Here is a 15442-nt window from a genome sequence, read left to right on the forward strand (position 1 = left end):
GAGGCTGCTGCAGCTCATGAACTGGTGATTGCAGCAGCTCAGGAACAGGAGACAGCCGTGGCTCTGCAGGATCAGGAGATGACTACCGCAGCTCAGCAGGATCAGGAGGCTGCTGGAGCTCAGGAACTGGTGATTGCAGCAGCTCAGGAACAGGAGACAGCCATGGCTCAGCGGGAGCTGGAGACTGCTGCAGCTGCAGCTCAGTGGATTGCTGCATTCAGGCACTGGATACTGCTGCTGATCCATAGGAACAGACGTCAGCTGCAGCTTAGGAGGATCAGGAGGCTGCAGCAGCTCAGAAACAGCAGATTGCTGCAGCACAGGAACAGGAGATGGCTGCAGCACAGGGACAGTGGATTGCAGCATCTCAGGAGCTGGATTCAGCTGCATCTCCGCAGAAATTATAAATAAAATATTAAGAGCAGCCTGTCTGTATGCAGTACACGTACCTTTCTCCAACAGTCTTTGATATGCATAAAGGTAAGAATCAGGTCTAACAGTTCATCAGATACTGGGCCCGCTGGGTGCATGGCTGGCCAGTTCATACTATCGCGTTCAGTGCCAAAACAGGGCAAAAGGGAAAATGAATTTTGTAGGGGGCGCTATCGAGCCATTTTGCCTCACCCAAGCCCTAGACTATACCAATAAACGAAGCACACCCTTTCTGACGCGTGTGCCAAGTTGGTAAGTTTTCGACTATCTCTAGCTATTTTAAAGGCTAAAAGTCATTAGGGGGCGCTTCAGCTCCATGAGAAGTTGCTTTTTCAACTGAGATTAAAGCCAAGGCTGAAAGACGACCCTGTCCAGTGTTGTTTCTTGTGTACGTTTTTATCCTTTTCAGTGCTGAAAATGTTCTCTCTACAGAGGTTGTGGACACAGGGATGGTCAAGACCAGGCAAGTGAGAAGGTGGAGTTGGGGCATACTTTCGTCAGTCTTCAGACAGGATATGTCAAAGGCCGTTTCGACACTATGCGTCCACTGTCCATCAGATGGCTCAGCCCCCGGGTGTTGCCATCGGACAGGGGTGTGTGATAGCAACGACTTAACAGCTTGGGCATTGCCATCAGACGCCACCCCCTGCACCCCCCACCGATGCAAGGTATTGCCATTGGACACCGGAGCATTGCAGGGTATTGCCATTGGACAGCGGGTGCCAACACTTGGAGAATCCAAGAAACCTGTCATTGTCGTCTTTTTTTCTCCTCACTCACTCACTGACAATTTAGCCACTAAGTATTTGCGAATGCCTGGAAGATGTCGGGAAATTATCCCTCCCACAACTCAACAAAATATGATTGACTAAGACTACATTTCATAGATCATATTTGTGACTTGCATGTTTCCTTCATGACAAATTATAGCCACTGATTTTTAATGTAATTTTTTTTTACCTCCAAGGCAGCCATTGACTTTCATTTATTTCTATAAGGTATGAAAATAATCTTGCAGTGACTAACTTGCTTTATTTAGGTTACAACTGCAGAAAATGATAGCAGGCATAATGTTATGTTATTGTAGATTGGCACTGGGAGCACAAGTGACAAATTATTCTGTACTTATACTGTAACTGCAGTACCATGCCACAATGGGGCGTGGAGGGTGTCCAACTGTGGTTAATGGGCAAAAACTTTCAAAAACACTGGTATGGCGCTTAAGTAATATTTTAGTTGTACATGACTCAAAGTGGTGTTAAGAGCAAGAAAGAAGCACTGAAATATATCACAGCCATAAAACATAAAGACATGATTGTGAAGCCAAATAGAAAATAACAGCCTGTATTATTGTTCCTCATGGTGATGTGTACTGTATTCACTCAACATTTCTGGTGGATCTCACACCTCTAACCTGTCAAAATGCAACTGTTATTTTCATCTGTACAGGCAACTCAAGTTAGACCACAGACCCATCAAAGCTGTATTCTAAGTTAGGCATGAAGCAGCTTGTTAAGGTGACCTTGTTAAACTACAGTATTAGGTTGAATACAGTGTTACGAGCACTTTCCTATCTTAAGTGGACCTAGATTCTGCTGGATTGTCAGGCCTCAGAACGGTGGTTGGCCCGCTCTTTGGCTCTTCTAGCTCGCTCCAGTTCAGCCATCATGGGTAGAGGACCCTCATACATGTTGGTCTTGATTGCTCTCAGCTTCTCCTGGTAGTCCTTTGGCAAGCCATTCTGCTCTGCTCCCATCATAATGACCTGCAGTGGTTGATGAAGCTGAATATATTGACTGTCCTTACACTAAAGTCCTTGATTTTCTTCTAACCAATAACAGCCACAAATCCCGAACTTTCTTTCCAGCTCACCGTTGATGTTTTGAAACTTAGCTGTCAAGTGTTGAGATTCAAAACATCAAGAGTCAGCTCTGGGGATGATATTGGGCCTTTTAACAGTTTGTTAAACAAAGGAGTATTATTTGAAAAAGTAAAGGCTGGTCAATGTGGACATTGACACACATATATGTACACATATATATGTATATACACATACATACATATATACATACTGTATATATACACACATATATAAACATATGTATACATATATACACACACACATATTTGCAGACTACATAATGGCCAATGGACTATATGACAACATGAAATACAGAAAATTAGTGCTGAGAAGAGAATATTCTTGTATATAATTTGACGTTAGCAGCTGTTTGCACTTGTAAACATCATGTCACGATTACAGCAGTTAAATTGGGTGTAGCCGAAAACATAATTAATATCAAGGTGAAATGTCATTAAGGAATGCGGTTAGAATAGCGCCTTACGAGGCGCTACACAAACAGTGAAGAATGTGGTAGTTTAAGGTTTTTCATTTCCTGTTTTATTTTGTAGTATTCTCCTTCCCTTGTGTGTCTCGTTGTCTCACCTCCCCTAGGGTATTTAGTCTGGGTCTCTTTCTTTGTTCAGTGTTGGGTCATCGTTGTTATACATGGTGTTGGTCCTGCATTGAGTTGTGCGTGTGTGTGTGTGTGTGAGTGAGTGAGTGAGAGAGAGAGACCTTTTGGTTGTACCTGGTTCCTGTGCCCAGTTCCCCAGCATTCTTATTTGTTTGTATTGGATTCTTTGTCTCCCTCGGACCTTGGCTGGATCCTGGATTTTTGTATTTTGCCTGCTCCCTAGTGAACTGTTTGCCACCTTGGACTCACTTCCCTGCTTCCACCACTGCCAGCCGGTAACCTATCTGCCTTTTGTCTGTTCATTACCTGTCTGCCTAACGGTCTGCCTGTACTTGCCTGTAAACCACATCACCTCCATTAAACACGATAGCCATCCGGCTACTTCACTTCATACCGCTTCCTGGTCATCTGCATTTGGGTCCACATACCGCTACGCATCATATGACACAGAGCAGTTGGATCACACATTTGATCATCTTAAATCATTACTACAACTTGTGAATACAAAAGGATCACTGGTGGAATCCTACTCCCTCCATGGTTTGTATATTCCAGCTGTGTGTTACGCCTCATGAAACATATTATCAAAAGCAATGAAGTCAATCCCACTGCTTCTCTTAACTTAGGAGTACTTTTGTTCCTTACTAAAAGTTGCTCTCAGGAGTTTTGTGAAGAGCTCTTAAAAGGAAACTAAGCTAGGAACTTTTAGTTCAATTTAATACGACTCCTAGTGATAAGATAAGATCCTCTGTCAATATGGCCCATGGTCTTCAGAATAAAAATTGATTTTTAGATGTTTTTTGAAACATAAGTGCAATAGGTTCAGTAATAAAAAAAAAAAAAAAAAAAAACAGAGATCCTTTAAGTAGCTGTTCATTGTACAATAGTGAAAAGTGTCCATTGTCCAAATTCTCTTTCATTGCTTCATATGTCTTAAACCATTACAGTTATTGTCTAGACCAGCTGTGTCAGTGTCTACATGGATTTATCTACACACATCACATTTCCATATGTCCACATACATTAGGTGACTTAGATTGTTGTGTGATCTTAAAGTTAGCAGTTTATGGAGCACTGGATTGGGGGACAGGATACTTGACACTGTATTGCTTTGTATGTAGCAGCCATGTGAGCTGCAGTATGTCAGGATCCAAAGATCACACTAAATTTGTGATTTCTCTGTGCAGGTAGGGAACAATATAGTGGACTCCTGCGTACACACCATAGAAGACAAAGCTCTGACCACAAAGCCATACTGTCCCTCTCTGCATACTGCTTTTCTCTCAGGCATGTTTGGAGCTCTCACATGTGCAAAAGAACAATCTGGTATTGTAGCTCACAAGCTGTCAGATCTGTAAAACATAGCATAGCAGAGGGGGTGTGTCCTGACTGTTTTGACCGGTTGATCTCATAATCAGGTGACGTGGGGTGTGAGCAGACTGATCCCTATTCCAGATGCTTCACAGAGAGAAATGGGTCGGAGTGAATAGGTGATGATGCCCCTGACCTGATTCATGATTGTATTCTGTTGTCTTCCTAATTCAAAACAGCAACATTAAACAACCATGTCTCATCACAGAGAGTGAGAGAGGCCCATTAAAAAGGTCATTTACAATCCCATCCATGGGTGACTGGTTATAATGCTACTATTACAAATTCAAAATATGACACTGATGTTGAGTCAGCCAATAAGTAAATCCTTATCCTATACTTAAGCCCAGAGTGGAGATATGAGCTGTTCCTATCCACTGCAACTTTGCATTTTAAAAGGTTACTTTGTGTGGGTTTTGTTATGGTCAATAGTTAAAAATGTTTCACTTTGTTCCCTCCGTTTGGAATGCTGAATAGCACTAAATATTACAGTATAGAGCCCAGCCGATAAATTGTCACAAAACACATATAGCCTTATGTTTATGACAAATTATTTCTCAACCGTAAAATGTAAATGTAAAATGTCCTGCTCAGTACATATTTTGGTACTGTGTTTCCTAAACATTACGTTTACATACTACTAAATGGTTTTGCCAGAAACATTTTGGAGGAAATGTAAATGCTCGATTCTGTTCACTGCCAACATTTTTTTCCAGCCTAGGAAACCAGAAACCGCACAGAAATCATTGGGGTTAATGGCAGGTCTTAAAAGCATAGGTCTTTGACACCAGAGACCGGGGTTCACATTGTGCATCTTGCATGTGGCTAGGTTTAGGTTACTACAACACTTTCGTTAAAGTTATTTCGGTTAAATATTGAAAAAAGTCAACAAGACTTGTTTTGTGCTTGAAATCAGTCAACTATTTTCATATTTACCCAAGACAACGATGTCTCCCTAACCTTAACCAAGAGCTTCATAACGTAACAATATTAATCATGCTTTAGTTGCCAAGAACAGATATTGTTAGAAAACAAATTAAATATGTTGTCTATGAAGAGTTTGCAAATATTCGTTAAAGATCTTTCCTAATTTTGTTGATTAAAAAAACATAATGTGGGCAGCATTATGTTTCTCTTAAAATGTAGTTGCTGTTGCAGCTTAGCAGTATATACATTTTTAGGAAACTAGGTTGCTTGGTTACAATTATTTAATAACCAAATTTAAGGAGTCCTTATCAGAATTGTTTGTTGATGTTAAAAAAAGAATATCAGCAGATATTTAATATATATAAGTTATACACTAATATTAATACACTTAAATACCGATATCATAAATCCTGATGCTGCTACATACAGTATGATAGATAGTTTATTTGTCCTCAAGGAGGAAATCCTTTTCCACAGTCAGTGCAAACATAGTACAAACAAGTAAGACATACAGAATTTATACAGAATTATACAAAATACAGGATTTACAGGGGTCACACAACAGAGACACACACAGGGAATATGTGGTTTACAGTCAGTCAGTGACAGTCAGTCAGAGTGTGAAATTAGTACCCTAGCATCAGAGTGCTTAATCCTTATAATCAGAAACCAAACACTGCTCCATAGTTACTGAACTGATTTAAACTTGACCCACAATAACTGCAGAATTTATCCAGTGAGTTATATAATACTCAGTCTCTACCACCCACCAGCAATTGAATCGAACAACAGAACTGATTGGATGTTGCTTCTTGCAGTGCCTTCTGGGACTGAAAGTTGTCCTTGTTCCTAAAGTTGTACACTGTTGCTATTTTATATTTATGATTCAAACAGAGGTTCATGTCCATCCTGTTGGAAATGCTCTAACATCCATTCAACAAACACTGTCTATACAAAAAAATAATAGGACTTTCTGGAACCTCCCCAATATACCCACTTACTTCTCCACTCTATTAATCATAGAAATTATTAAAGGATAAGTCAGGCGATATACAGTCAGTTGCCAATTTATTAGGTACACCTAGCTAAAACTAATACAGTCTAATTGTCATGCAATAAATCCTTCCTAGGTTTTAATGTTTGTTAAAAATGTTTTAGAGATGTGTTGATTCAACTTTATGATCATTTTGAAGAATGTAGTTTGTGGTTCTATCTTTGATCTATACAGAGAGGTGATCCTGTTATTTAGCCTCTCCTCATTGATTTAAATGGAACAATAGAAACACTTGTCAATATTATGCAATACAATTCAACCGCACCACAAAGTGCAGCCTCCAAAATTATCATACAGTTGAATCAACACCTCTCAGTTTCAACAAAAACTGAACTTTAGAACCTTCATGAAGGTAGGATTTATTGCAGGACTGATTGTATCTCAGCTGTGAGATACAACCCTGTCACTGATCACAGGGTTAGCAATTCAATCCCCACCTCTTCCTGTCCAAATGTCCAAATGTCCTTGGACAAGACACTGAACCCCAGATTGCTCCTGAAGCTTGTGTATGTTTGTAGTGTATGTTTTTCTTTTTGTCAGCGAATTCCATGAAAAAACCAAAACCAATAATTAATGTGTACTAATAACAAGCATTATGTGTGTATCCAAAGCCTGATATATCTTTTTCCTCTGTGCCATAAAGCTCCATTGTTGTCCAGAAACTATTAAAAACACATCAATGAGCCACACTGCTGCACTGGGTGACTTGTTCCTTCATTACTTTATTTTTTACTTTTTAAATTTTTTTTATTTACATTTATTTTGGATCAATCCCACACACACTGTCCTGCTGCCATAAATACTCACGAGAGCACCAAATGCGGATTAATCCTAATAATTCTTGAGAAAAGTAGATTTACTCAAGAACTTGTACTTTACTTCAGTATATCCATTTTATGTTACTTTATAATTCTACTGAACTACATTTCAGAGGGAAATATTGTACTTTTTACTCCACTGCATTTATTTGACAGATATAGTTACTAGTTACTTTAAAGATTAAGATTTTACATAAAAACACATAACAAGCTTGTAAAATACAACGCATTGAAAAGATTAAACTAGTCGTTCCCAACCATTTGGCTTGTGTCCCCTGACAAAAAGACAATTGTGTGATTGGGTCATTTGGGTCAGATGTCTATGAGTTAGCAGTTCCACCAAAGAGATATTTCCCCTCTAAACTACTCAGGTTGTTTTCTTTGAAATAACTCTTTTAGGCCTAAAGAAATAAAATTATCCAATATTTCACAAAAAAGCAAAGATTAGAGACCTTTGTTTTTTCTTCTTTGCTTTCTCATTAATCATCTCACAAGACCTCAGATTATGAGATTTAGGAGGGGGCCAGACCCCTAGATTGGAAACCACTGGACTAAACTACCTAACTGTATCTAAAGTAGATAAGTTCTTCATCTCAAGCAGCTACAACAGTAAAATGCTGCTTACACATTGATGCATCATTGTTAAAAATATATTGTCATATATAATAATATATGATTCATAGGGAACATTTTACTACGCAACCACTACTTTTACTTTGGATACATTAAGTGTATTTTGCATAAAATACTTCTCCATTTTTACTTTTACTAGTAGGATTGTGAATGCAGGACTTTTACAGATTTAAATTTTCAGTAGGAACCAATGGTCTTGGGGCTGAGTGCCACTGACAGGGCACAATGTTGGTTTGGGACTTCTTATGGGATTTGTTGACAATAAAAAATGTAGAACAACATAAGCCATATCCTTTAAAACTTGACTTTTTCTGGGTTGAAGAATTGGTTTGGCTTTTGTAACTGCCAGGAAGGAATCACTCCTTCAGCATTATATTTAAGTGCTCTGAGCCAACAAGCAAGGATGTAGTGAAAGCAGTCTTACCTGTAGGTATTGTGGTGATGGTGGGGCATACACACAGCTGTTCATTATGTAGGTACGACAGTTGAGCTCCTGGCCTTTTGTCTTTACTGATAGCTCCACAGGACTGTACGCACCTAACGTCACATTCTCTTGACTGAGAGTGTGCACACACGCATGCATATAAAAACACACACGGGTAGATGTCAGTTTCACAGGAAAACATTTAAGGAATTCCAGGAGAGGCCATTAAAGAAATTGATAAAGGAAAACTTTACCTGTCTAGAGACTCCAGATCAGACATGTTCATCCTCCACACCACACCCCACACCTCGTCCCCTGGGCTGTGCTCTATGGTGGCCACACCTCCATGCCATCGGTCACTGGCAAGGCCTTTATGGTTCCCAAACACCAATTTATAGTCCTGAAAAAGACAAAAATAAAAAAGTTATACAGTTAATATGTACAGTTAATATGGGACAGAATGTTGGTGCTCCTAATAACAGACAGTGCCTTGAGCCTGGCCACACAATGTACTGTCGCAGAGGGGTTTTTGAGCTGGAGCCGCTCTTTCAATAGGTTGCTGCCATATGCAAAGTACAGGAAGGTGTGGTTATTCTCCATGCTGTCACCGGTTTCTGCCAGGAGGAAGATGAGAACAAGGAGGGTTGAGGTGAGGAAGATTATGAGCAGTCAGAGGAAGGTAACAATGACAAACGTGAAGAGCCGAGCTGAGCCACAGCTGAGTGGAGGAGTGAGGGCTGAGTTGAGAGAGCAAGAGTTGCAGAGTGACAGAAATCAAGTACTGGCCTTCCAGCACTCACACACCATTCTCATGCTAATCCCCTGCACTGCCACTGAGCTCTATTCACACTCACAATACATGGTTTGCCTCATGTGTTGAGCCAACAGCACTGAGCCATACGCATAGATCGTAATACACACATAGTATGAGAGGTGTAAAGGGTCATGGCGGAGATGACGCACGTACATACTTATGTGATTATTTACTAAAAGTCCCATGTGTATGAGTATGTGCGTTTGTGTGTAAGGGTGTAATTACAGAGTAATGTTGGGGCTATGCCATGGTAATTACAGAGGTAATAACATGGTTAATATCATGGTGATAACAATGAGAAAATCATGGCAATATTAAGGTATATTTTCTTTAATAGGCAATAGTAGGACAAAAATTCAAGTGCAATAGGACGAACATCTCAGTAGGGCGGAAAATCTCAGCAATAACTTGTTAACAACAGGATAACAACAGGATCATGCGCTCATTCTATTACCATAATATTTGGGCACAAACGTTTTGCTTTTTCCAGCCCTGATTCATTGTTATTGTACCAAAACTAAGAAATCACAAAATTAGAGGGTAGAATGTTGACTGTTGTTTTCTTGTAATTGTGAAGATATTACACTGATATTTACAGAAGCCCTGAAAGGCAAGCAAGTCTGATCTAAATTGTTTCCTGTGTTTATGACTTAAGAAGGTGAATTTTTTGTTGTTGTCAGGATCAGTGTTTGTTATTGTAATACTCATTTTGGCCACAAGAGGCTGAAGTGCACCACTACCCCATGTTCTAAATAGGACTAAAAACATTCATGTTTTCTTCCAGGTGAAGCGCAGATTGAAATACATTTCTAGCCAAAAGAAAGACATGACAGTAATGCTACATAACTTACTAACACACAATATATGTACCTTGTCTTAAGAGTGCATGGAGAAATTAAAAACTCACCTGGAATCCCAATATTACAACAAGGCATTGTTATTACCAACATATTACCAGGCTTACCTCTGTGAATACCATGGTTATTGATGAAGTGTAAAGTGTTACCAAATGTCATAAGGGAACTATGAAAACCATATAGCCACATAACAGAGATGGCTGTTGTGTGACCCATGAGTCACTTTTTTGAGGGCACTGCTTTAACTTTGTCATATTAGTATGCAGAGGACAACAAACATATAGCTGTATCATGGCTTGATTTTTCCCCCCTATCACAATCAACTAGTAACAACCAACGAGCATGTCCGTTTTGAAAAACACCTTCGAAAAATGCCATGGATAAATGCAAATAAAAATCTAGCAGAAACATGATATGTAAAGGCATTTTAAAGACAGTGGAAAATTTCCGGTAAGGACAGTTTCCAGTGATGGCTGATGCTTTGTCTTGCAGAAAGCAGTGTGTTTCCACTGCACAATGGTCAACTATGATGCAGGTCAAAACAGCCGCACTCATTGTTTTCTATTTAAGCCTGTTCACAAACCAGCTCTTGAGGACACATCACTGATTTTTTCCCCTGCTTTTGAAGCACGTTACTTTCCAGAAAAGCAGCAATTTTATCACATTTGCTCCACAGATCAGCACATTCCAGCTACTGTATCTTGACTACTTGTGTGTCTGGTACATGCTACAGTCAAGTTATGCGACTGTATGTGATGCTGCCAATGTGTGTCATAATTTACATTGTACCACCTCATACATAAAACCAAATCTGCTGTGTGTAAAACCACAACTCTCTGGCAGCCTAGCTTATCATGATCTTTTTACCTCTCCTGTGTGTCACTGAGCAGTGGGCTTTAACTGCTTCCAGACAAATAACTGTTGTTATTAAACATTTTAATATAGAGATTTTGGCATACAGAAAGGTATAGCAAGAGAAGTGAGAGTAAAAGAGGAAGACAAGGAAGAGGAAGAGCAAGAGCAAGACCAAGGAGTGCCATAATCACTGATGAGCTTCGGGTCACTTTGGTTGACCATGTGGTCATCCATTGTGTAACAATGAGGGAGTCCTTTTTTAGTCCTTAAAACAGATAAAGGAGTTATTGTAGGTGATTTCAATATTCATGTAGATGTTGAAAATGATAGCCTTATGGCGTTTATCTCATTATTAGATTTGATTGGTGTTTGTCAGAGTGTACATAAACCCACTCAGTGTTTTAACCACACCCTCGACCTTGTTCTGGTATAAGGCATAGAAACTGAACATTTAATAGTCTTTCCACAGAATCCTTCATTATCAAACCATTATTTAATAACCTTTGAACTCCTATTATTGGAGTACACGCCATTAGGCAAAAACTCCTACTCTAGATGTCTATCTGATAGTGCTGTAGTTAAATTTAAGGAAGTGAGTCCATCTGCATTTAATTAAATTCTTTGTCTCAATATAACAATATAATATAATATGCTAATTTCAGCCACTCACAAATTGACCATCTAGTTGATAGTGATGCAGGCTGACTGCGAACGACACTCGATTCTATTGACCCTCTAAAAAAGACGACAATAAAACAAAGAGGGTTAGCTCCATGTTATAACGCCCAAACCCGCAAATTAAAGCAAACATTGTGAAAACTTGAAAGGAAATGGCGCTCAAACAACCTGGAAGAATCTCGTTTAGTCTTAGATAGATAGTCTTAAAACATATTGGAAAGCACTCTGTAATGCCAGAGCAGCCTACTAATTCAATTCAGTTCAATTCAATTTTATTTATAAAGCCCCAATTCATAACAGAAGTTATCTCATTGCACTTTTCCCATAGAGCAGGTCTAGACCGTACTGTTTATAATATTAATTACAGAAACCTAACAAATCCCACCATGAGCAAGCATTTGGTGACAGTGGCAAGAAAAAACTTCCTTTAAGAGGCAGAAACCTTGGACAGAACCAGACTCAATGGTGGGCGGTCAGAGAAGAGAGAGAGGATTGGAGAGAGAGAGAGGGAGAGCGGGAGAGAGATGAAGAGAGGTTTGGAGAGAGAGAGAGGTTTTGGGGGAGGGGAGGTGGGGGAGAGGGAGGCACAATGCAAATACAACCATATTTTTTTAGAACAGTAGAAATGTAATTGTAGTTTTAATATTAATAAATTAATAATAATATGAATGACAGCTATAGGGATGATAATGACAGTATTAGTAACAGAGCCGATAACAACAACTGTAGTAGCAGTTGTCGAGCAGGAACACAGGGGCAGCAGGTGGCCCACAACCACAGATCCAGTCTCTGCAGCTCCGGAGGCAGAAATACCTGCTGGAAGCGACAGAAGGAGAGAGGAGAGAAACGAGAAAGCACAGAACTACGTGAGAGAGAAGATGTCGAGTTAGCAACATGCAGTAATGGGATAAAAATGCATACAGATAGAGAGCAAGAGAAGGAGAGAGGAAAGAGGTGCATCATGGGAAGTCTCCCAGCAGTCTAGGCCTATAGCAGCATAACTAAGGGATGGTTCAGGGCTCACCCAAGCCAGCCCTAATCATAAGCTTTATCAAAGAGGAAAGTCTCAAGCCTACTCTTAAATGTGGAGATGGTGTCTGCCTACCAAACCCAGTACTGGCATCTGATTCCACAGGAGAGGAGCTTGATAACTGAAGGCTCTGGCTCCCATTCTACTTTTTGAGACTCTAGGAACCACAAGAAACTCTACATTCTGGCAGCGCAGTGTTCTAATTGGGTAATATGGTATTATGAGCTCTTTAAGATACGATGGTGCCTGACCACTAAGAGTGTTGTAGGTGAGAAGAAGGATTTTAAATTCTATTCTGGATTTTACAGGGAGCCAGTGCAGAGAAGCTAATATTGGAGAGATATGATCTCTTTTCCTAGTTCAGTAGTCAGTACACGTGCCGCAGCATTCTGGATCAACTGGAGAGTCTTATTCCAGCAGCCTGATAATAAGGAATTGCAGTAGTCCAACCTAGAAGTAAGAAAGGCATGGACTAGTTTTTCGGCATCATTTTGAGACAAGATGTGCCTGATTTTTGCAATTTTGCGTAGGTGAAAGAAGGCAGTCCTTGAAGTTTGTTTCATGTGGAAGTTAAAGGATAAATCCTGATCAAAGATAACTCAGAGGTTCCTTATGGTGGTGCTGGAGGCCAGGGTAGTGCCATCTAGAGCAACTATATCTTGAGATAATGTGTTTCAGAGGTGTTTGGGGCCAAGTACAATAACTTCAGTTTTGTCAGAGTTTAACATCAGAAAATTGCAGGTCATCCAGGTCTTTATGTCCTTAAGGCAGCTTGAAGTTTAGCTAACTGGTTAGTTTCATCTGGCTTGATCGATAGATATAATTGGGTATCATCCGCATAACAATGAAAGTTTATGGAGTGTTTCCTAATAATATTGCCTGGAGGAAGCATATATAAGGTGAACAGAATCGGACCAAGCACAGAACCTTGTGGAACTCTGTGACTAACTTTGGCGTGCACGGAGGACTCACCGTTAACATGTACAAACTGAGATCGATCTGACAAATAGGATTTTAACCAGCTTAGTGCGGTTCCTGTCAGACTCCTGTGTGTACCAACTCAAAGGGTGGTCCAAAAATGTGATTTTTTTATTACTGGTTTTTGTCAGTTCCTGAAAATAGTAAAACGATCATTGATATAGGCAGCTTAAATATAGTCACCTGATTGTGGGGACTGTAAGATGATAAGTGTATTTTTAAAAAGACAAAAAGTGTGGTAGCCAAACCATAACTTTGCTCCCCCTAATGCTCCATTGCTCAGGCACCTATGTTCATAACATTGCGCCTTGAACTTTGACCCTCTTGCTCATACATCCGTCTCAGGCTACATTACTTAACGTTACCTTGGAGATACAACAAAACGCCATTCGCTGAACCGACCAGAGAGGTCAACCCAGAGAGCTCTGCTGTTGTTGCTTTGTAATGTATGTAGTTTTAACGGTTAAGTACAACTACACATATACATTGTAGATTAATTTTGAGATTTAACCAATTTTGTAGATTCAGCCAAAACTGTGATGTGACTGCAAATGAAAGATGCTCAATAGTATCAGGCTCTTGAAAGCAAAAACAACAGCAACCTCAAACTGAAACCTTTTTTAATATGTTGAGTACTTGTTTATTATTTCTACATTGTTGTTAAATATTGAAATTTTTGTTGCTCTTGTAAAATCATTAAAAAAACAGCATTTCTTTTCACTGATGAGCATTTAACCCATTTAGTCTGGAAGTGGTATTGCTGTACACATTCAATTAAATTCCCTGTAAAAGCATTTTATACCAAACTTTTCACTGAATTTGATCAACTTCAAAAGTCATGGTCATCTATCAGATCAATAACAAGAATTTCACTTTTTGTTGTTGTTCCACAAGGTGGAGCCATAAGGTTATGGGTAGGCTATATTATATCATATTTCAGTAGTATATTTGTGTATTAAATGTAACCTAACAGATACTTTTGGAATATCAAAAGCACATCTTTAAAAAATCCAACCCTGCAAGTTTCTTAAATTTGGATTAAAGTATTAGTCACTAGGCTCATTCAAGATGAGCCAGGCTTGCATAGAATCGATCAGCATAATGCCGGTTAGATTTGTGTCCAATTTGATCCCGACTTGCTCTGACGTCATGCACACGTGAGCAACGAGATCGAGGCGGCCGCAGTTGTTAGAGCCAGGCACCAATGACTGCAAGACCCAAGGCCTGATGGGAAACGCCTGGTTGTCACCTGATCAATGAGCTGATTGACTCTTTATTGACGTTTATAGAAAATCCTGATTTTCTAGATTGTAGGCTGTTAGTCTCACGTTGGGCAATGAAGGTTTAATCTGTTAACAAACATATATTGTGCTATTGATAATAATAATTAAGGTTATTTACATAGCACTCATCAAAATAAGCAATTACAAAGTGCTTTACAAGGCAGATATAAAAAGAACAAAGGATAGAATACAATGCCAGATACACACACATTTCCACATAGGCTATATATAATTTCAAACAAATATAAATAAAGATTATAAGAAAGCCTCATTACAACTTGGTGACAACGTTTGTCAGCCAGAGAAGTGGGATATGTTTAGTCCAAGAATTCCACAAGTTATAACTATTGTGAAGCGACAGAAAACCTATTAAAATAATAACACAAATGTTTGGAACTGAGACTAATTATGCCTGTCACTGAACCTTATGTCTTGTAGTCATAATTGCTGCTTTTCCTCTCTGTGTGTAGCCTATGTATGTAGCTGTGAGAATATTTGAACTGTTTCAGTAGTTCAATTTCTTTATGTATGATTTTTAAACGACAGTGCCTTTACATGTATTTTCTATGTAGGCTATACTTATTCAATAAATATGACTTCTAAGAGCTAACATCTGCCCAATCTCTCTCTGATTCTCTCCTCAGTTATAACAGTGGCATCGTTAAACAAATAAAAAGTTATGATAGAGACTACTCTGAAAAGTAGATTTATTGTTATTGTCCATCTTCATGGAAAAGTAGGGGGATCTCTTCTGCTTCATCTTCATCAGCGATCAAGAACACATATGTGATTTCATCATAATTCTCGTCAT

General features: G+C 39.3%; 1 protein-coding gene across 1 annotated transcript; it reads right to left on the reverse strand.

Moving 5' to 3' along the window:
- Positions 1-1467: 1467 nt before the first annotated feature.
- Positions 1468-8877, reverse strand: ggctb (gamma-glutamylcyclotransferase b). The gene is made up of 4 exons (XM_044206547.1): positions 8626-8877; positions 8391-8536; positions 8137-8269; positions 1468-2197 (listed from the first exon to the last, which is right to left on the reverse strand). The coding sequence occupies exons 1-4, from the start codon at positions 8734-8736 to the stop codon at positions 2036-2038; spliced, it is 552 nt and encodes a 183-aa protein (XP_044062482.1). The 5' UTR covers positions 8737-8877; the 3' UTR covers positions 1468-2035.
- Between the last annotated feature and the right edge of the window lie 6565 nt (positions 8878-15442).

Source organism: Siniperca chuatsi, linkage group LG9, assembly GCF_020085105.1.
Source record: "Siniperca chuatsi isolate FFG_IHB_CAS linkage group LG9, ASM2008510v1, whole genome shotgun sequence".
Lineage (NCBI taxonomy): Eukaryota > Metazoa > Chordata > Actinopteri > Centrarchiformes > Sinipercidae > Siniperca > Siniperca chuatsi.